This window comes from Pezoporus flaviventris, unplaced genomic scaffold (genome assembly GCF_033815535.1).
Source record: "Pezoporus flaviventris isolate CSIRO_AGI_PZ_B2104156 unplaced genomic scaffold, CSIRO_AGI_Pfla_v1 ptg000079l, whole genome shotgun sequence".
Taxonomy (NCBI): domain Eukaryota; kingdom Metazoa; phylum Chordata; class Aves; order Psittaciformes; family Psittacidae; genus Pezoporus; species Pezoporus flaviventris.
The window spans coordinates 675350-697041 of record NW_026892627.1 but is presented as its reverse complement, the minus strand read 5'-3'; the positions used below and the strand labels follow the sequence as shown (position 1 = coordinate 697041).

At 57.0% G+C, this 21692-nt stretch overlaps 2 protein-coding genes and 1 non-coding gene across 11 annotated transcripts in view; 2 read left to right on the top strand and 1 right to left on the bottom strand.

Annotated features, from left to right (window-relative positions):
• The window catches only part of CCM2 (CCM2 scaffold protein), a 32103-nt gene extending 23043 nt beyond the window's left edge, over positions 1-9060 (bottom strand). Inside the window, exon 1 of one of the 2 annotated variants that reach the window (XM_061474470.1) lies at positions 8768-9060. Coding sequence is in view for 1 of the 2 variants with exons in the window: in XM_061474469.1 (XP_061330453.1) it covers positions 8768-8797 (30 nt within the window). In the remaining variant the exon portion in view is untranslated. The remainder of the gene's footprint in view (positions 1-8767) is intronic. The other variant, XM_061474469.1, reaches the window with a different exon arrangement.
• Positions 9061-9272: 212 nt separating this feature from the next.
• MYO1G (myosin IG) lies at positions 9273-21588 on the top strand. 8 transcript variants are annotated; one of them, XM_061474447.1, is made up of 25 exons: positions 9273-9660; positions 10040-10131; positions 10636-10692; positions 10890-11361; positions 12039-12247; positions 12327-12420; positions 13119-13284; positions 13386-13439; positions 14001-14096; positions 14184-14300; positions 14683-14889; positions 14973-15118; positions 15615-15729; positions 16225-16395; positions 16465-16535; positions 17345-17419; positions 17521-17653; positions 18258-18424; positions 18496-18703; positions 19217-19300; positions 20065-20209; positions 20306-20410; positions 20494-20607; positions 21034-21188; positions 21270-21588. In XM_061474447.1, exons 4-25 carry the CDS (start codon positions 11267-11269, stop codon positions 21585-21587), a joined length of 3045 nt encoding a protein of 1014 aa, XP_061330431.1. In that variant the 5' UTR covers positions 9273-9660; positions 10040-10131; positions 10636-10692; positions 10890-11266; the 3' UTR covers position 21588. The 8 variants fall into 8 exon arrangements, with proteins under 8 accessions (XP_061330431.1, XP_061330433.1, XP_061330430.1 ...); XM_061474449.1 differs by having other exon boundaries at positions 10034-10131; XM_061474446.1 differs by having other exon boundaries at positions 9273-9784.
• LOC133280147 (small nucleolar RNA SNORA9) lies at positions 9834-9967 on the top strand. The gene has a single exon (XR_009747085.1). It is a non-coding gene; the product is annotated as a small nucleolar RNA SNORA9 (small nucleolar RNA).
• Positions 21589-21692: the final 104 nt, after the last annotated feature.

Below are 21692 nucleotides of genomic sequence, written 5' to 3'. Positions count from 1 at the left end.
CCTCTCTCCCCTCTGTCAGTTTAAAGCCATTCCCTTTGTCTGTCCCTACCTGCCCTTGTCAAAAAAAACATTTCAGGTTTGCCTGTGGCCAAGCAGCCAGGAAGAAGCAGAACCCAGGTGGTACCTGGAAGGAGGCAGGCAGCATGCTTCCCACCTCACCTACCTTCCGACTCTTCCCTGCTTCCACCCAGGAAGACATCAAGTTTCTTGGAATTACCCTCCTGATATCAAGCTCTGATGCACCAATGCCGTAGGGACAGAGGAACACTGGGAAAACCAGGAAGGTGCTTGAAATGGGGGTAACCAGAGGCCTGGAGGAACCTCCCTCAGCCTGGACAAGCAGCAGCACCCCTCAAAGTCAGCGTGGTGGATGTATTTATAATGCTGACAGAGGTGACCAGCTCTTTGCCTGTCCAAGTTTAAGATGCAGGAAGTAATGCTATCCAGACTGGGATCAGTCCACAGATGAAGGAGCCATACAGCTGCAAGCACCATGCCACAGAGAACCTGCCATTGGACAGGGTGGGAGCCTAGTGTGGGGAACAGCCTGTGAACCTCAGAAGTCAGCTACAGACATGGCACTGGTTTGGTACATCCACCATCTAAGGAGGGAAGCAAACTGGGAATATATCCCTGTTCCCAGGCATCACACTGATGCCTGCTGGCAGCCCTCACTTGTTTCAGGGACAGCCTCCCCTACCTCAAGGCAGGCCACAGCCCTGCCAGCAGACCCTCTTATCTAGTGGCTGCCTGCCAGAGGAAAGGGCTGTCCTGCTCTTACCACAGCACAGCCCAGGGAGTGTGGGAAGCTGGATGGGCAGAAGACAAGCTCCAGAGCCAGTGCCAAGGACAGAGCAGGAGTCAGGGTGGAGGAGAGCAGGGCTACCACTCCCAGCAGCCTCCTCACTGCAGGTCACTGCCCTCAGCCACAAAAACTAAGCATCCTGAAGTCAGGGTCAAGCGCCAGGTCTCAAGTGGCCTCTTAAATTTCCAGGATCCCTATTTTGGGGACCTGAGGGAAGGTATTCTCCCCCATAATCCACTCAGACATATACCCAATCCCTGCAGTACTGCATCCAGCTCTGGGGCCCCAACAGAAGGACATGGAGCTGTTAGAGCAAGTCCAGAGGAAGCAACAAAGATGCTCTGAAGACCGAAGCACCTCTGCTATGGAGACAGGCTGAGAGAGCTGGGCTTAAGCCTGCAGAAGAGAAGGCTCCGGGGACATATCAGAGCAGCTTCCAGTGCCTAAAGGGGCTGACAAGAAAACTGCAGAGGGGCTTTTGACAAGGGCAGGAAGGGACAGGACAAGGGGGAATGGCTTTAAACTGACAGAGGGGAGATTGAGATGAGATCTGAGGAAGGAGTTCTTCCCTGTGAGGGTGGTGAGACCCTGGCACAGGCTGCCCAGAGAAGCTGCAGCTGCCCCATCCCTGCAGCATTCAAGGCCAGGTTGGACGGGGCTTGGAGCAACCTGGTCTAGTGGAAGGTGTCCCTGCCTGTGGCATGGGGTTGGAACTGGATGAACTTTAAGGTCCCTTCCAACACAAACTACTCTGGGATTCTATGATTTCATGCCCATTTCCTCCCTGCTCCACCCCCAAGGCCTGGAACCACAATATACCACCACAGCCACACAACTATCGTACACAAGGGATGATCCCATGTACCACCAGAGTCCCAAAGTTATCCAGATACAAGCAACTTCCTAAGGACAACACTGCCATGAAGCCCTCCTGCAGCACTTGGACCCTCAGAGTAAGCCCGTCCCGAGTAAGCACCATGCAAAGTGCACTCTAAACTGACCCATATCCACATCTCCATGCCCACCAATGTCCACTCTCAGTCCTTCAGCCAGGAGGTGTATACCTCAGACCAGGAGAGGTGCTGCTGGGGATGTCCCATGCCGCAGTTCATAGACTCCTACAATCCCAGGTTGGAAGGGACTCAAAGATCATCTGGTCCAACTTTCTAGGCAAAGCACGACCTAGACTAGATGGCCCAGCACCCTGTCCAGCCAACTCATGTGTCCGGCACTGGGGAGTCACCACTTCCCTGGTGAGATTATTCCAGTAGCTGATTGTTCCCATGGTGAAAAATTTTCCTCTTGTGTCCAACCAAAATCTCCCCAGGAGTAACCTATGCCATCACTCTTCTTCTCCATGTGATTCCTCTTAAAAAGGAAGTCTCTACCTTCTTTGTAACCATAACTTGAGAATAATTAAGCTTAATTTTTTTAACAGCTTTAAAAATTGTTCCTTGCCACAAGCTGTGTGTCACCACAAGGTCCACCAGAACCATCCAAACCTTCCCACCAAGCAGCCAAGGTTCAGCAGCAGCAAGATGCCACCATGCAGCATGGGGCACACCACCTGCACTATTCGAGGCCAGCACACCAGAGGGGCATCTTTCCTGCCCTTCCCCTTTCCCCCAGCTTTTAGCCCACATTTCCCCCTCTCTGGACTTCAAGCCTACCCCCAGTGTGATCCTACCTCCATTCAGCCTCTGCTCCTCCTACTCCATAAGGCAGTTTTGGCTTCCTCCAGAGGCAGGCGGAAGCATGAAGAATAGAAAAAGAGCACCTCCCTGCACACTGTTAACTGGGCCAAAGCCAGCAAGGACAGGATTGTCCCGCCAAGCCCCAAAGCAAGCCAAGAACTGGCACTTCAAAGGAGAGCAGCTGCTAAAACTCAGTCTAGCAGGTGGCTGGCTTCTTCACAAAGCCTTGGATGATGAGACAGATCTTGAAGCTAAAAGCCCATTTCCCAACCCAGAGGCCATCCCTTCAGAGCGAGCAGGAACATCAGATCTACTCTTTATCAAGCTGCTCAGGACAGAGAGACATGTTTAAGTGTGATTAGGGAAATGCTGAGTTGCACTTGGGAATTCTCCCAAGCTTTGTCTGGAAGAGCACTGGGGCTTGTAAGCGGAACTGCTAAAGTTTAATGGGATAAGCAGCAGAATTCCAAGGGATTTCAGAGCACTGTATCCGGATCTTTGGCTGTTCTCACCTACACACGGGGCTCACACAACATAGTGCAGAGATATCTTATACCAGCCATTTCAGAAGAGTCTGTTGTCTGAAAACATCAGCTCAGGTGCACAGTAAGTGATGTTCCAGCTATAGAGAAGGACCAGAGAACACTCTCCAAGCAGGAGAGCCAAGGATAGCCTCATAAGAGGTGTTCTGGCTGAGCTCAGCCAGCTTTGCGGCAGCCAAAGTGGCTGGGGACTTGGGAAAGCAGAGAGCAGGAAGGGCAGCACCTCAGTCAGCAATTCCTAACCATCTGTCCCCAGTACAAGAGCCCTGTGTGCTTAGAGGCTTTGAAAGAGAATGTCACAGCTGGATCCGAGCTGTACTTCAAACCACCTTACTTGAATCAGCAAACACGTAAAGCTAAGTCTGTCAGTGAGGAGAGCTCAGAAGCTGGGCTCCTGTTTTACAAACAAGAGGCAGCCACCACACCAGGCCCATGCTGCAAGAGGTAGCAGTTTGCAGCATGCCAACTCGTCCCCGACACCCCAATGGCAATGCCTGCATGCCCAACTGCACCAGGGCAATGGATGAGGGCAGCCAGACTTACCCTTGCCAAGCCCTTCAAGGACTGAAGTAATTTCCCCTCCCTCCACAGGTTCCCAACCACGGGGACAAGGCACCAACCCTGCTCACTCCCAAGCAGACACCTGGACAGCTTCTGCTGCATTTTCACCACAAGTCACACGAGGCTAGGGACAAGCAAACCACCAGGGACAGAGCAGGTGACAGTGCTCATTGGACACACCTCCTAGGACTCCAAACTCTGCAGTTATCCTGGAAGCAGGTTTTCAGGTTACAACGGCAATTTCTGCACAGGCACAGAGCTCAGAGAAAGGGGCTAAAAGTCTCTCATCACACCCTCTGCATCGTGGCATCAGAGCAAGGCATGAAGTGATCAAGCAGCCACCATGCCAGGAGGCAGTACCTGGAGCTTTATCACAGGGAATCACAGCCCAACTGATAAATCTACTCATCCCGAAATGGCTGGGGATCAGGTCAGGGCTGCTGCATCAAGGTGTGAGACAGAATAGAGCAGGGGGTGACAGGCAGCATACTGGAATGAGTGTCACATGGCTTGGTCCACCTGGAAGTATAGCCATGAGCTCACAACCAACTCAGTGCAGGGTGCAAGTGCATGCAGGTCCTTTTACTAGCCTAAAAATCAAGCTAAACAATACACACAGTGTGTTAGTTACATCAGCACAACTACAGGCTGGAGGAGACTGGACTGAGAGCAGCCCTGAGGAGGGGGACTTGAGGGTGTTGGTCAACGAGAAGCTCACCATAACCCAGCAGTGTGCGCTTGCAGCCCAGAAACCAACCATGTCCTGGGCTGCATCACCAGATGCGTGACCAGCAGGCTGAGGGAGAGGATTCTCCCCCATGTGATCTTGTGAAAGCATCCCACAGTCCTGTGTCCAGCTTTGGAGCTCCTTTTTACAAGGGCATGAAGTGACAGGACAAGAGGAATGGCTTCTAGCTGACAGAAGGGAGACTGAGATGAGATCTGAGGAAGTTCTTCCCTGTGAGGGTGGTGAGGCCCTGGCACAGGCTGCCCAGAGAAGCTGTGGCTGCTCCATCCACAACAGTGTTCAAGGCCAGGTTGGATGGGGTTGGGAGCAACCTGGTCGCAGTAGAAGGTGCCCCTGCCCTTGCAGAGGGGCTGGAACTGAATGAGCTTTAGGGTTCCTTCCGACCCAAACCGTGCTGTGATTCTATGGTTTAAGTGACCTAAATAAGTGAAGTCATACAAGAATCATTCCTGTGGCAATGGAGTCTCAGACAGGAACACAGGCAAGGGGGTTTGTCAACACCCAGCAGTTATTCTGGCATGAACAAAATGGATATTTGGGATAATAAAGGAAGCTCAAGCAACTTCTCCTGCAAGCAGAAAATCCCACAAAGCTGTGATTCAAGTCAATCCCTGAACCCCTCAGTATCTTTTATATTAATGCTGATTACCTGCCCTGCACCATCCAGCTTCAAGAAACAGCTCAGTTTCAGCTATTTACTTCCCCCTCCCCAGAAGCTTCTCAGCTTTCCATACCCCTCCACACACCCCAGTGTGGAACATGACCCTGCGGCCCAAGTCCTCCGGCATGGGGCGAAGCACACTCCAGAGTTACAAGCACAGTTTTGGCAGACATTTCCCAATGATCTGCACAAGAAGGAATTGCTGGACTGGCCAACATCCTCTACATTAACCAGCATTTAAAAACCACAAGGAATTTGGTGCTGCAGACCGAGATCAGCTTTACAAGGAAGAGCCAGCAACTGCTGGAAGAGGCAAACTGAGCTGACAGCAGAGATGTGGAGCACACCTGTGCAGGAAAACTAAGGAATTCTAGGCTAACATCTAACACTGCCCAGAGAATTACTTCAGGAAAGACAGGGAAGCATTCTGCAGTGGATCACCTGTGGCAGCCTAGCAGCTATCGTATGGATTGGAAATGTTGTAAGAGCCTGCACAATGGAGGCCAGCAGGAAAATCGTCTCTACAGGCAAATAACCAGGGTAACCAAGAAATCATAGAATCACAGAACAGTTTGGGTTGAATGGGACATTACAGTTCATCAAGTTCCAGCCCCTGGCCACAGGCAGGGACACCTTCCACCAGACCAGGTTGCTCCAAGCCCCATCCAACCTGGCCTTGAACACTGCCAGGGATGGGGGCAGCCACAGCTTCTCTGGGTAAGCTGTGCCAGGGCCTCACCATCCTCACAGGGAAGAACTACTTCTTCAGATCTCCTCTAAATCTCCTCTCTGGCAGCTTAAAGCAATTAAAATGTGCCTCCACCCTCCCTCCACCCCTTCTCTTTCCAGGAAGGAGCATGCCAGGAACACCCATCCTCATTCAAGGCAGATCAACTGCTCTCCAACTTCAAGCAGGTTTCCACAGCCCAGCTGACTTCACTGGCAAGCACCATGAAAGCCACACAGCCCAACTAGAGCCAACACACTCTGAATTAACCCATCCTTCCTCCCAGTATTAGTGAGGAATAGATGTTCTATTCCTAACCTGTTTAAGGGACATCTCTTAAGGACAGCTAAAAGCAGGCTGGGATGTGCTCCATTCTGCCCTTGCTGTGTTCTGACTGGGATGAGGTCCTTGGTGGAAGCCACCAAGAGCAAGCTCCTAGCAGGATTTCCAGGGCTCCAGTTTAATGAGCACAAGCTTTGCCTAAAGCTGGAGTCACCCCAAAGCAGGGCTGGGATTTTCTCCCTAGTCCTGACCAAACCTGCCTCCTACCCCTTCAGAGCATCACTGAAGGAACTCAGATCCCCTGTTTCAGCCTGCTGCTGGAAGAGGGATGGGAACCTGCCATCTAGAATGGTCCAGAGCCTGTAAAAAAAAAAAAATGGGAAGAGTTCCTCCCTGCAGCTGGGAACAGCTGTGGCACAGCAGATGAATATGCCCATCTCCATAGCACCTGCTCCAAGGATTAATCAACCATCTCTATGATGAAAATCTTTCACCAAACAAGCTCCATAAGCCCAGAGATGCCACCACTGTATGACACTGAGCTCCCCAGCTGCAGCCAATTCCTGTGGGTCACAGTGAGCTCCTCATCCATAGGGATCACCTATCACACAGCAGGGAAACAGCACTGCGGGACTGGAGTGGCTGGATCTAGGGCCACCAGTACATGAGAGACCACAACATGCTGCAGCAGACCCAGAAAAATGGCATCAGGTTAACCCCTGACCTTATTAATGTGGGGTGAACATATTAGTAGAACAGGTTACCCAGAGAGTTCATGGAGTCTTCATCCTCAGAGATAATCAAACCCCAAGAGGACACAGTCTGCTCCCAGCAGGAGGCTGGGTTAGGCCATCTTCACAGGTCCCTACCACCTCAGCTGTCCTGAGGATCTGTGACCACAGGAGCTGGCTACCTCTTCTCATGCTAAGAGATACCAGACAGCAGCACAAAGATCCCAGATTACTCCAGCTGGCACAACAGCACTCTATCTCCAGGGACAAAAGCAAGCAATATTCCTGGAAAATATGATTTTCTAAGGAACCTCCCACACACACAATTTTTTCCCCATGCAGCAGAAAACATTTCTCAGTAGAGACGAGTTGATTCCACTTGTACAAGGTTATCACATCTTGCCTGCATATTCTAGGTGAGCACTGCTCCTAGCTCTGCAGACACTGCCCACCACAAGTATCAGGTATTTGCTTATATCTACAGCTACTCTACAATTAACTGCAGCCCCAGAAGTGAGCATTCTTCCTGTAGTCCTGCATCCAGCTCTGAAGCTGGCAAACCTCTGCAATGGAAACAGGCTGAGAGAGCTGGGCTTGTTCAGCCTGGAGAAGAGAAGGCTCCAGAGACACCTGAGAGCAGATTCCAGTGTCTAAAGGGGCCAACAAGAAAGCTGGAGAGGGGCTTTGGATAGGGGGGAATGGCTTTAAACTGACAGAGGGGAGACTGAGAAGACTGAGATGAGATCTGAGGAAGAAGTTCTTCCCTGTGAGGGTGGTGAAGCCCTAGCACAGGTTGCCCAGAGAAGCTGTGGCTGCCCCATCCCTGGCAGTGTTCAAGGCCAGGTTGGACAGGGCTTGGAGCAACCTGGTCTAGTGGAAGATCCCTGCCCATGGCAGGGGGTTGGAACTGGATGGGCTTTAAGGTCCCTTCCAATCCAAACCATTCTGTGATTCAATGATATCATGATTTCTTAAAAACAGGACTGTGACACATCCAAATAATTTCTCTTCCACCTGCACTGCTGATCCTTCCACCCCCCACACAGGTGTGGTTTAACTTCCCAGACACAGCTCTAAGAAACTTGTGTGGTAACTCAGGAATAAAAACCAAAACCAGACAAGAAACCCACATTTAATATTTCTCATTCTGCAAGTATCCTGATCAGTTTGAACTAGAGTTCCAGCAGGAGACTCTGCTGCCACCTTCTGAGATCGCCGTTACTGCAGGTACCCCCAAAACAACTAAAGAGAGCTATTTTCTCCTCCCTTTATGTCACCAAACCATGGGACAGGTTGCTTTCAAAAAGAAGCCACCCCCACCCCAGGGAGCGCTGCTCTCGGCAAGCATCTCAGCCTCAATCCTCAGCTCCGTTACCTCCCCCACACGACATAAAAATAGGTTTAAAGAAGAGAAACTGGAGCAGCCCAGATACAGCCAACGTAGCTGGAGCTTGATGAGCTCTGAGGCGCCTGCAGCACAGTAGCTTTGACTGTAGTTGACTCAATTTAGATATACAAATACGATGCTCGTGTATGCAGCCCAGCCGGTTTAGCACCAGTCAGTAGACAAAACATCCCAGTGCTGTTACAGAACAGTGTTTAAGGCTTGCCTTTAGCTTCCAACCTCGTTTGCAGCCTGAAAAGCACCCGAATCAGCCCCTGACCAATGCAGAGAGACCATAGCAACATGCCTCCTAAGCCCTAAATTCACAGGGAGGGGTATTTTAGTGAGGGAAGCGAGGCTCCAGCCCTCAGGGGAGTCACACCTACTGGAAGATGGTCAGCTCGGACAGGGCCACACATGAAGCCACCACAGGGATAGGAAAAGGCCAAGAGGGGCTCCAGCCACACCTAGGTGGGCTTTCCGAAACAGCTGGCCACAAGTTGTGGGCCACAGAGGACCCAAGGGGCTAGGGTAGGGAGTGAAGGGTCCCAGGGGTGAGGAGATGCCCTTCCGCCTCTGGCTCCAGAGGGGCCTCACAAACCTAAGGCGCCCCAGGGGCAGCCCCCTCTCACCTTTTTGCCTTTCTTGCCCTCCTCCTCCATGTCTCCGGCGGCGGCGGCCCCGGCCCCCCAGGGGGCATCCCCGCAGCAGCCGTGCTCGCTCGGACTCGGTGCGCAGCGGGGCCCAGGTGACCGGGCTCACTGCCTGGCAGCGACCATAGAGCCCGCCGGAGACCCGGCTCCCACTCCCAGCCGCGGCCCGCCCGGAATCGCCTCAGCGCCACCAACAACTTTTCAATCCTGCCGCCATCTTGGGCGGCGGCTTCCCGGCGTGCACCGCGCCCCGCCCTCCGAGGGGAGGACTGACGTCAGTCCTCCCCGGGCCCGCGAAGGGGGGAGTAGAGACGCACCGCGCATGCGCTCCGCAGGAGGCTAAGTCACGCCCACCAGCGCCAGCCCTGCCCTCTGCTGGAACCACAGTAGTTATGGGAGCGCAGGCCCCACCCATGTGTATGGGTACGCCCATTCTGAGGCCTAGCTCCGCCCCAGACCAGGCCGCACTACGGAAACGTTCCAGGAGGTCGAGCCGTCGGCCAGGGCGGGTGGCGCCGTTCCCGGCCTCTTTCCGTTGCGGCGGCTGCAGCGGGGAGGTGGCCCTGGGCGCTAGGCTCAACGGCGGTTGCGGCTCTTCTGCGCAAGCGTTGACCCCTCCGGCGCTCCCTCCCTGCCAGGTGGCGCTGTCCCTCGACGTAGCGCGGTGACGTCATACGCCGGCGAGGGTCCGTTTTGAGCTATGGCGGCAGCGGCGGGTAGTGAGGGGGGCGCGGCCTTGCTCCATCCGGCGGCATCCGCTGCCATCCGCCACCGGAACCGCCCCCGTGGACCGGCGATGAAGCGGAGGCGCCCCGGGACAGCGCAGGGCTGGGCGCTTCTCCCTTACAGAGCTCAGTGGCTGCTGCCGTGAGGTGCTGTGGGGCGCGGTGCATGCTGGGAAGGGTAGCTCTCCGTGAGGCCTGACCGATGAGAGCGGGGATCACCGGGCCCGGGGGCCTGCGTGTCCCCGGGGTGAGCAGGGATCACCGGGCCGGGGTAAGGGGGGCTGCGTGACTCAGGGGCCTGGTGGGGCCCAGTTCCCCCTCCGCAAGCCTTCCAGCGTGGGGGGGCCTGGAGTGGTCCCCGCCGTTCCTACAGCGCTTGCCAGAGTAACCCCGGGACGGTTTGAGGCCTCTCCCCGCTCTCTCCGGGGTGGGGTTATAGATATCCCGGACACGCCGTGCCCGAGGGCAGCCCTAGTCTCCGGGTAGGGTGCAGCCACTGAGGCCGGTTCGCCTTCTCCAGTTCCAGGCTCCCACTGGGATGATGAACAGGATGGACGGAGGAGGACACCGGGAGTGAGAAGATGGGTTCAACAGCCATGCGTTGTAGTTAACTGAACTGTAAGTTGGGGTCTGCTGAGGCCTGATCACTTCATAAGGTGCCAGATGAGTCTCAGGATGGCATTCCATGAGAGAGCATTGGCATGGGGTGATGGAGAACCCTTTATCCCACAGGGATTTATGGGCAACCACTCCCTGTGCTGACTGGGGAGCATTTCCTGGGCTCATCCCATTACTGTAATTAGTTGAATTATGTGCAATTATCCAGTTAGGCAATTACACCCTTTAGCCATCAAATAAGAGGCTGAAATCCCACCCGAGAGCTGCACCATGGGACTGTGCCTCTGGGATTTGTGCCCGGAGCAGGTTCAGATGATACCAAGAAGCTGTGAAGTTCCACACACATGCTCTCGGGGATTTAATCCCATTAATTAAAGGTTTAGGCAAAAGCTCTGCCCAGTCCCACTCTGGTCCCAGGAGCCATGCGGATGTGGTGGATTAAACACAGAACTTTCAATTTTTCCTTATCGCAAGTCCAAATCTTCCTTATTTCTTCCATTCCAGGTGGAAAATCTGAGAGATTTTTGTGAAAGCCACCAGGAAAACTGGCTGACAGCCTCGGTAAGGAAGATTTTTATTGCTGGGATTTGCTGGGAATGTTTTTTTGAGTAAAAGTTGAAACTGAGAATGGTGGCAAGCACAGGTTTGCCATGATAAGCGTTGAGCCATGAAATTTGGATTTCAGGGGCTTGGAGTCACCAGAAGAGCTCATTAGCACCATTATCCTCATCCTAATGATTTTCCCCCTTTCCTTCCAGTTGGATGCCAGCATGGGGGTCCCTTTTCTGCTGACCTTCACCTTGGGCACATCATTCCCAGAGCTCCCCAGTTATCCTGAGGGTTTAACTGGGAACACTGGGATGAGAACACAGCTATGTTGACCAGCAGCATCTTAATAAATAACCGGGTTTTCCCGCCTGTGGTGACGTGACCAGTGACTATCCCCCCTGTATCCCCCAAAACCGTGTCCTGAGGGATGGGCGTGGTGGGGAGTTGACAACCCCCAAATTTGGGTGTCTACAAGGATGTCACCCTGGGTGACGATGGGTCCTCACCGCGGCTGCGCGGCAGTTGGTGGTACAGGAAGCCGGTGCAGCTCTGGGGAGAGGGGGAGAAGGGAAGTGGGTGCTGCGGCATGGTGGAGCTGGAGGGTCCCGAATTCGGGAAAGCTGATTTCGTCCTCCTGGATGAGGTGACCATGGAGCAGTTCCTGGAGAACCTGCGCCTGCGGTATGGGGGACACCGGGGAGGGGGGGAACTCAATCTCTGACTCCGCAGGAAGCATCTGGGTGGGGCTGTGCTGTGGCAGGGGGAAACCAAGGCATTGTCCTCCCTGCCCTGGAGCTGGCTGGGGGGGGTTATGGGGCTGGGGGTGGGGAGGGTGGTGGGTGCACATCTGTAGGGGCCCCCATGCACTTCCTGCCCACAGGAAGAGTCACTGCCCCATGGCACCGCCCAGCCCCATGGTTGTGGGTAGAGTGGCGGGCTCTACCTCACAGCGTAACACTCATCCCGTGAGCTCCAAGGGGAAGTGTCCTGCCTCATGGCAGGGTGGTCTGCAGGCTGAGCATCCTGCCCCACAACATGGCACCCCACACCACATCATGGTACCCCACAGGATGCTGCCTTGCTGCACAGCACCACACAAGATGTCGTCCCACCCCATGGCTCAGCATCCTGCAGGGTACCACCATGTTCCATGGCACAGCACCTGGCATGGTGCTACCCCACAGCATCATCCTGCCCCACAGCACCCTGCAGGGTGCGACCCTGTGACACAGCACCATCCTGCCCCATGGCACTTGGTGCCATCCCTGCAGCACTACATCTTTCAGTGTGCCTCCCCACAGCACAACACCCCACAGGATGCCTCCCATAGCCTGCCCCATGGCCACTCCTCTGTACAGGTTCTCGCAGGGCCGCATCTATACCTACATCGGGGAGGTGGTGGTGGCGGTGAATCCATACCAGGCACTGGCACTTTACGGGCCATCAATGGTGGAGCGCTACCGTGGCCGCGAACTCTACGAGCGCCCACCTCATCTCTTTGCCCTGGCTGATGCTGCTTACAAGGCCATGAAGCGCCGTGCTAAGGACACCTGCATTGTCATCTCGGGTAGGGGCTGGGGCACCCTTGGATGGGAGCCGACTTTAGGTGGTGGGTGCCCTCACTCAGCTACTTCCTTCCCTGCCAGGTGAGAGCGGGGCAGGCAAGACAGAGGCCAGCAAGTACATCATGCAGTACATAGCTGCCATCACCAACCCCACCCAGCGCGCTGAGGTGGAGAGGTGGGTCCAGCCCCAGGGTGCTGGCAGGAGGTGGGGTGGGTGCTGGGACCCACCAGCCCAGGGCTGGGAGGAGGCCCACAGAGTGGGGAGGTCCATGGTGCCCCATGTCCATAGGGATGGTGTAGAGGGATTGGGGTGTTCTGTGCTCATAGGTTCCGGTTCTGGGGTGCTGCCTACCCATAGGGAAGGTGTGAGGGGACCAGGGGTGCTCTACTCTTGTAGGGTGATTCTGGGGGAACCTGGGGTGTTTCATACCCATAGGGATGTTGTGGGGCAACTGAGGTGTCCCATGTCCATAGGGATGGGGGAAGACAAGGGTGCCCAAAACACAGGGAAGCTGTGGAGAGCTTGGGGGACCCCATCCACACAGGGATGGTGGGGGGGAACTGAGGTGCTCCATGGATATAGTGGTGAGCTGGGATGATCAGGGGTGCGCCATGTGTGTGGGGTGGCCCTGGAGAGCTCTAGGTGTGTCCCATGACCAGAGGGATGGTGTGGGAGGACCAAAGAGTTGCCATGGGGCAGCATGAGGTGACCAGGGTTGCCTCATGCCCATAGAGAAGGTGTGTTTGGACCAGGGATGCCTCGTGCCTGTGGGGTGGTGTGGGGAGCTTGGGGCATCCCAAGGCCATGTGGGTGGTATGTGGGGCCCACAGTCCGTCAGCAATGCTGCAGCTGTGCTGTGCTGCCCCACCAAGGGTTAAGAATGTGCTGCTCAAGTCCAACTGTGTCCTGGAGGCTTTCGGCAATGCCAAGACCAACCGCAACGACAACTCCAGCCGCTTCGGCAAGTACATGGACATCAACTTCGACTTCAAGGGTGACCCCACTGGCGGCCACGTCCACAACTACCTGCTGGAGAAGGTGTGGGGCCTCTGGGTACAGCTGGGTGGGCACTGCTCCCATGGGAACTCTGCTGCCACATGGGATCTGCATGGCACCCACCCCCCTGCTCCCTCTTCTAGTCCCGAGTCCTCCAGCAGCAACCAGGAGAGAGGAACTTCCATGCCTTTTACCAGGTGAGCCAGGGATGGGGTGGGTGGGATGGATGGGATGAGAAGGTTGGATTGGGTCAGATAGGGTCTGTGAGATAGGATCTATGGGATAGGGAAGGGATGGATGAGATGGGATCTGTGGGATGGGGACAGGACAGATGAGAAGGTTGGCAGGGGATGGATGAAATGGATGGGATTTATGAGATGGGATGGATGGGATAAGGTTGGGATGGGTGGGATCTATAGGATGGGGACAGGATGGATATGATGAGAACGTTGGAATGGGATTTGTGGAATGGAATGGGGACAGGATGGATGGCATGAGAAGGTTGGGATTGGGTTGGGATTGATGAGACGGGGCCGATGGGATGGGTTGGGATGGAACAGGATGGGTGGGATGGGGTTGGGAAGGATAAGATGGGATAGAATGGGATGGATGGATGGATGGATGGATAGATGGATGAAACGGGGTGGATGGGGCAGAATGGGATAAGTGAGGTGGGATGGCGGTGGATGGGACAGGTTGGGAAGGATGAGATGGGGACAGACAAATGGCACTGGTGCTGACACCCTCCTTCCCCATAGCTGCTGCTGGGTGCCCCGGCAGCACTCCTGACCTCGCTGCACCTCTGTCGGGACCCCAGCACCTACCGCTACACCCAGGAGGGTGCCCAGGGTGACGTGAGTGGGGCTGGGAGAGGGCCAGGAGGGGACCAGGGAGGGTAGGCAAGGGGGTCCTGGCCCCTCACGCCATCCCCCTGACCTCAGGCCTGCACAGATGACGCATCTGGCTACCGGGCGGTGGAGGAGGCGATGGCCGTGATCGGCTTCTCCCCGGAGGAGATAGGCTCTGTGCGCCGGATCCTGGCTGCCATCCTGCACCTGGTGAGGCCACCACCAGTACATACTGGGCCCTTCTGCACCAGTTTGGCCCCAGACAAACCAGTAGAGCCCCATGCAGATAAGTGTGGCCCAGTGCTACCCAGTACAGACCAGTGCAAACAAGTATGTATGGTTTAAACAAGTAAACCCCTGCAGAAACCAGTGTTGCTCTATGCAGTGCAGCCCAGCCCAGCACAAAGCAGTATAGCTTGATGCAAACCAGCACAGCCCAGTACAAACCTGTACAGTCCAGCACAGCCCCGTACAAACCAGTACAGTCCATGGTGCGGGAGTTGCTGGTGCCAGGACATCCCAACCCCTTTCTGGGTGCTGCCAGATGTCTCCCCTCTCTGTCCATCCCCTAACAAGATGTGTCCCTCCCCAGGGCAACCTCAGGTTCACACAGGAGGAGGAGATGACATTGGTGGAGGACACATCAGGGGTCTCGGTGCTGGCCGAGCTGACGGCCACGGCCCCTGACAGTCTGCACCGGGTGCTCCTGACCCGCACCGTGGCGGCTGGCGCCGGGGAACTCATCGAGAAGGGCCACAGCCCCAAGGAGGCCGTGTATGCCCGCGATGCCTGTGCCAAGGTAGGGGTGGACTCAGGGTGATGGGGGCCAGCCCAGCCCGTACCAGCACCTTTGGGTGCTCATCACCCTGTCCTTGTCCTCAGGCCATCTATGAGCGGCTCTTCTGCTGGATCGTGGGGCGCATCAACGCTGGCATCGCTGCCCGCGGGTACGATGCGCGTGTGCACGGTAAGAGCACAGTCATTGGCGTGCTCGACATCTACGGCTTTGAGATCTTCGACACCAACAGGTGACGTGGTCCAGAGGGAACATGGGGAGGGACAGGACCTGTGAGGGATGTGGTGTGGGATTAGAGATGGGAAAGACATGTGGAGGAGATGGGAGACACCTGGGAGGGACACCTGGAGGGGACAGGTATTGGGGAGATGCATGGGGACACCAGGAGGTGACAGGGCACAGAAGAGACACTGGAAAGGGACCCCAAGATTCATGGAAGGGATGGGGCTTGGGAGGGACACAGGAAGGGGACACGACATGGGGGGGCACAGGATGGGGGTGTGACCCAGGGAAGGGACAGGATTTGGGAGTGACTCATGAAGTTGGCAGGGCCCAGGGGAAACAGGGGGAACAGGGCTTGAGAGAAACACATGGGGAGGAAGGATGTCCAAGTTACAGGTACAAGGGGACAGGACCAGGAGGGCCGTGCAGCTCAGGGGTTGCACAGGGGACACTGGGAGCAGGGGGCAGCTGGTGGGGCTGTCCTGACCTTGACTCTCTGCCCACAGCTTCGAGCAGTTCTGCATCAACTACTGCAATGAGAAGCTGCAGCAACTCTTCATTGAGCTGATCCTGCGGCAGGAGCAGGCCGAGTACCAGCGGGAGGGCATCACCTGGCAGAGTGTGAGGGACATGGGGGAGACATGGTGGCATCACCTGCCAGAGCCTGGGGGATAGGGGACATAGGGGGAATGGGAGGGGGACAGGGGGGCATTGCCTGGCAGAGCATGAGGGGTTGGAGGGGGACTGGGGAGCCATGAGGGAACACAGGTGTCATGGGGGAGAGATGGGGGGGCAGTGCTTGGCAGAGCATGAGGAGCTGTTGGGGAGACAGAGGGACATGAAGGGGACATGGGGGACATGGGTAGCATCACTTGTTAGAACATGGGGAGCTCTGGAGACACATGTTGGGGACATGACCTGGCAGAAGGTGAGGGGTTTGAGGGAGACATGAAGGGAACCTGCTGGTCAGCACCTGGCAGAGCATGGTGGGAACACAGGGAGCATAGGGGACACATGGATGCCATCAGCTGTCATGACAAGATTTGGGGTGAGTGGGGCAAATCAGGGTGCTGGGGGGAGCCAATTTGGGGTGCCCACCCCTTTCCCCCCCACTAGATCGAGTACTTCAGCAATGAGCCCATCGTGGAGCTGGTGGAGCAGCCTCACCGTGGCATCCTGGCGCTGCTGGATGAGGCCTGCCTGGCTGCAGGGACTGTCACTGACTCCATCTTCCTTGCCTCCATGGACACCCGCCTGGGCCACCATCCCCACTACACAAGCCGCAAGGTGCTTCGGGGGGGGTCAGGAGCAGTGGGGAGTCTGTGAGTGTGGAGCTGACACCCCCCTGCCCCCCAGCTCTGCCCCACAGACAAGACCATGGAGTTCAACCAGGACTTCCGCATCAAGCACTACGCAGGAGATGTCACGTGAGGGGGAGCTGGCGGGATGTGAGGGGGTCACAGTGGGCTATGGGTGTCATCGTGTAGCCATGGGGCTGTGGAGCACAGTGGAGGGCTTCGGGAGAGCACGGGGAGACCTTTTGGGATCGTGGGGCTGTAAGGTTCTTGGGGGCCTGTGGTTGACCATGGGGCCTTGGACAACTATGGGGGAGAATGGAGGTGGCATATGAGGGTCTATGGGAGGTGGTTTGGGGTCACAGGGACCCTCAGGTTGTGGCAATTGAGGGAACTATGGGGGGAATTGAGAGGGAGTGGGGGAACTATGGGGGTCCACTTGGGATCATGGGACTATAAGGGGTGTTGGGGGATCTAAGGTTGACCATGGGATCTTGAACAACCATGGGGAAACATGGAGGAGGGTCTTGAGAGACTGGGTGGTGATTTGGGGTCATGGGAGACCGTAAGGCTGTGAGGATCATGGAGGACTGGCTGGGGGAGCTAATTGGGGCCATGGGAAAGTGGATGACTATCATGGGTGGCCATGTGGGACCTCAGGAGGGCATGGGAGCCACCTAGGGCCATGGGAGGCCATTTAGGGGGACCGCTGAAGTCCATGGGGCCTGGGAGGCACAGAGGCCCCATGCAGCAGGATGGGCTGTATAGGACATGCCGTGCCATGGGGGCAGCAGGGACAGGGTCAGTGGGCTCTGTGTCCATGAGCACTGAACCCCACAGTCCCCTGGTCTTCGTGGGTGCCCCTAGGGCTACATGTCACCTCTGTTTGGAGCTGGGAGCTGACCCACCCTCAGCCCCAGCATGGTGTCCCTCTCCCTCAGGTACTCAGTGGAAGGGTTCCTGGATAAGAACAAGGATACGCTCTTCCAGGACTTCAAGCGGCTCTTCTACAACAGGTTGGGGACACAGAAGACACAGCTGTGGGGCTGATGGCACAGCTGTGAGGCAGGAGTGGGGTGCCTGGTGCTGCCAGTCCCACACCAATGCCATCCCTCAGTGCAGACCCTGTGCTGCGTGCCATGTGGCCTGACGGCGAGCAGAGCATCACCGAGGTCACCAAGCGCCCGCTGACCACTGGCACACTCTTCAAGAACTCCATTGTGGCCCTGGTGGAAAACCTTGCCTCCAAGGTAGGGGACTGCGGACAGCCAGGCACATCCCTGCACCACTTGACACATCCCTAACCCATCTGGGTATGTCCTGTGGCAGCTGTGTATGACACAAAGGCACACAGGCATGTCCCCAGACAGCCAAGATATTCCTTGAGCCAGCCTGCCATGTACCTGTACAACTGTGACATGTCCCCAGGCCACCCAAGATGTCCTTGATGCAGACAGGCATGTCCGTAGCCAACCAAACTGTCCCCAGCCCAGCCAAGATGTCCCCAGAGCCAGCCAAGATATTCCTGTGACAGCCAGGCATGTCCCTGTACCAAACTGGCATGTCCCCAGGACAGCCAAGATGTCCTTGAGCCAGCCTGGCTTGTCCCTGTGACAGCTTGGCATGTTCCCAAGCTACCAGGCATGTCCTTGAGGCAGCCAGCCATGTCCCCAGAGCCAGCCAAGGTGTCCCTGTGCCATCCAGGCGTGTCCTCAGGCCGCTGTTCTCTCCTGTCCCCATGTCCAAGGCATTCTCACCCTGTGTGTTACCCTGAGACCCTCAGCCCAGGTCACCCGTGGGCTCAGTGCCACTGGTGGGTGCCACCACAGCACCATCCCCTCGGTGTCCCCGCAGGAGCCCTACTACGTGCGCTGCATCAAGCCCAATGACCAGAAGTCTCCAACGCTTTTTGACGTGGAGCGCTGCCGGCACCAGGTCTCCTACCTGGGGCTGCTGGAGAACGTCCGTGTGCGCCGTGCCGGGTTTGCCTACCGCCAGCCCTACCACCGCTTCCTCCTGCGGTATGGCCAGGCCCAATCCCTGAGACTCCCAGTACCCCCTCCATGTCCCCTCACCCTACTCTGCCCCACAGGTACAAAATGACCTGTGAGTACACGTGGCCCAACCACCTGATGGCCAGTGACCGAGAGGCTACGCAAGCCCTCCTGGAGCAGCATGGCTTCCAGGACGATGTGGCTTACGGCCACACCAAGGTCTTCATCCGCACACCCCGTACCCTTGTCTGCCTCGAGCAGGAGCGGGCGCAGCTCATCCCCATCATTGTCCTGCTGCTGCAGAAGGTGGGTGACATGGGGGTGAGGGGGTTGCCCAGGGCTGCACAGGGTATGGGGCACGGGATGGTTCAGAGCATGGGCAAAGCATGGAAGGGGGCATGGCATGGGCCAAGATGTGGAGCAGGACATGGGCAGGGGATGGGGTGTGCTGGGGGGTCATGACATAGGGCAGGGCATGCGGCATGGGACATGGCACAGGAATGGATATGGTACCTGGAATGGGGTGTGCTGGGGGATATGGCATGGGGCAGGAAGTGGGGCATGGGATATTGGGCATAGTAAAGGGCACAGTAGAGAGTATGGCATTGGGCTCAGCATGGTGTGGGACCTTCTATAGGGTCAGCTATGGGGCAGGATGTGGGGCTGGCGGCACAGGGCACAGCATGGAGCGTTTCCTCAGAGCAGGGCAAGGGCTGCACCAGGGATTTTAGGGGGGACCAGCATTTTGGGGACCTCCTGGAGCCGCGCTCCTGGGGGACCCATATGGCAGCACCCACACTGACAGCCAGCACTGGGCAGGCCTGGCGCGGAGCCCTGGCACGCCGGCGCTGCCGGTACCTGCGGGCAGCCTACACCATCATGGCCTGCTACAAACGGCACAAGGTGAGGGTGTACCTGCGCGAGCTGCTGCAGCGCTTCCAGGCTGTCCGCACCCTTCCTGATTTTGGGAAGAGCGTGGCTTGGCCGGAGCCACCGGCAGTGCTGGTGCACTTCCAGGATGCCAGCCAGCACCTCTTCCGCAGGTACCATCTTAAATCCTGCTCCATTTGTGTGTTGGAATGGGGATGTGGTGATGGGAACAGGGATGTGGGATTGGGGATACGGGATGGAAATGTGGGTTGGGAATGTGGAACTGGGACACAAGATGAGGACTGTGTGACGGAGATTTTGGATGGAGATGTTGGATGGAGTAATGGGATAGGGCCATGTGATGGGGACTGTGGGAGGCGGGGTACAGGATGGGCATTCAGACAGGGGTGGGGATGTGGGATGTGGGCGTGGAACAGGAACATGGGATGGGGACTTAAAACTGGAATGTGGGACAAGGACATAAGATGGCGACATGGGATAGGGACGTGGGAAGGGAATGGAGATCATAGGATGGGGAGGCAGGATGGGGACTCAAATAGGGATGAGGAGGTGGGATGCTTATGTGGGATGAGGGCATGGGACAGGGACATGAGATGGGGATGTGGGATGGGGATGTGAGACAGGGACTTGGACACGGATGGGGGTGTGGAACTGGAATGTAAGATGGATGTGGGCTGGTAATGTGGGCTGGGAAAATGGGAATGGGGATGCAGGACTTAAATGTCGGATGCTGACACAGAACAGGGCCATGACCGTGCTGTGTCCCGCCAATGCAGGTGGCGAGCGCGGCAGATCATCAAGAACATCCCCCCATCAGAGATGGGGCAGATCCGGGCCAAGGTGGCTGCCATGGTGGCACTGGGAGGGCTGCGGGAGGCCTGGGGCTGCCAGCGCAGCTGGGCACGGGATTACCTCTCCTCGGTAAGGGCTGCCAGAGGGTTTGGGATGCCCCACAGAGCACCCTGGGGTGCTCCTCCCCCGTGGTGTCACCCCCTACTCACACCACGGCTCCCACAGCCCAGCGAGAACCCAGCGCTGGCGCTGCTGTTCGCCCGCCGCCTCCAGAGCCTCAAGGACAAGGTGCATTTTGGCTCCGTTCTCTTCTCCTGCCATGTCCGCAAGGTAAGGGATACGGGGGCTCCTGCCTGGCCACCACATCTGTGTCACTCCCCAGTATGTCCCCTCACTTCTCCCTGTCCCTGCAGATAAACCGCTTTGGGAAGAGCCAGGATCGGGCCATCTTGGTGACAGACCAGCATGTCTACAAGCTGGATCCCCGGAAGCGTTACCTGATGATGCGGGCGATACCCCTCAGCACCGTGAGTGTCCCCAGCCACTTCCCCCAGTGTCCCCAGGGTATGGCAGGGGGAAAAGAGCACCATGAGGTGTACCTCTGTCCTGGCAAGACGGGGTCAGGGGCACCTGGCATCCTGGTTGTTCCGACCCCACCCAGAGGGCTGGAGACCCCTCAGTGGTCCCCACAGCCATGCACCGGGACCATTGCATTGGCATGGTCAAGTGTGCTGGGATGGATGGGGTTGGGCTGCTGGCCCCACCACACTGTCCCTACCATGCTGGCTATGCCACACTGTCTGTGCCATGCCGGCCATGCCATGCTCTCCACACAGTGCTGTCCCCACCACCCTGCCTGTTCTCCACACCACATTGGCTGTGCCATGCTGTCTCCACTGTGCTGTCCCATGGCATTGGTGGTGACACAGGGACATGTCCCCCTCTTCCCGCAGGTGACAGGCCTGAGCGTGACAAGCTGCCGGGCGCAGCTGGTGGTGTTCCACACCCAGAGCCAGGAGGACCTGGCCGTGTGCCTGCACAAGATGCAGCCAGCGGGGGACAACCGGGTGGGAGAGCTGGTGGGGGTCCTGCTGGAGCACTGCCGCACGTGAGTCAGGGGGCTCAGGCTGGGGCTGTGGCAGCTCCCCATGCGTGAACCCCCACTGATGACACTGGGACATTGTTGCAGGACCAAGCAGGAGCTGCAGGTCCGGGTCTCCGACTGCATCCAGCTGAGCTTCCGCGGGCGCCGGCGGCTGCTGACAGTGGAGACACGGCCGGACGCGGCCACCCCAGATTTCAGCAAGAGCCACGATGGCTTCGTGCTTTACTGGCCCGGGAAATGAGGGAGGGCAGCTGGTCCATCACCCCCTGCCCACACTCTGCCCCACCAGCCTCTGCTGCGGCCTCACTGCTGCCCTGTGACCCCCAGCCCTGTATCTCCCCCGAGACCATCCCAAAACCTCTGTGTGCACTGGGAATAAAGAGCTGGCTGAGACCCACATAGCCCTCTGAGAGCGGCCAGGACCACTCAGCAGAGCAGGGGGGAAGGAGTGGAGGGTATGGGTGGAGGTGGGATGGACAGGTGGGGTGGGATCTGTGGGATGGAGTG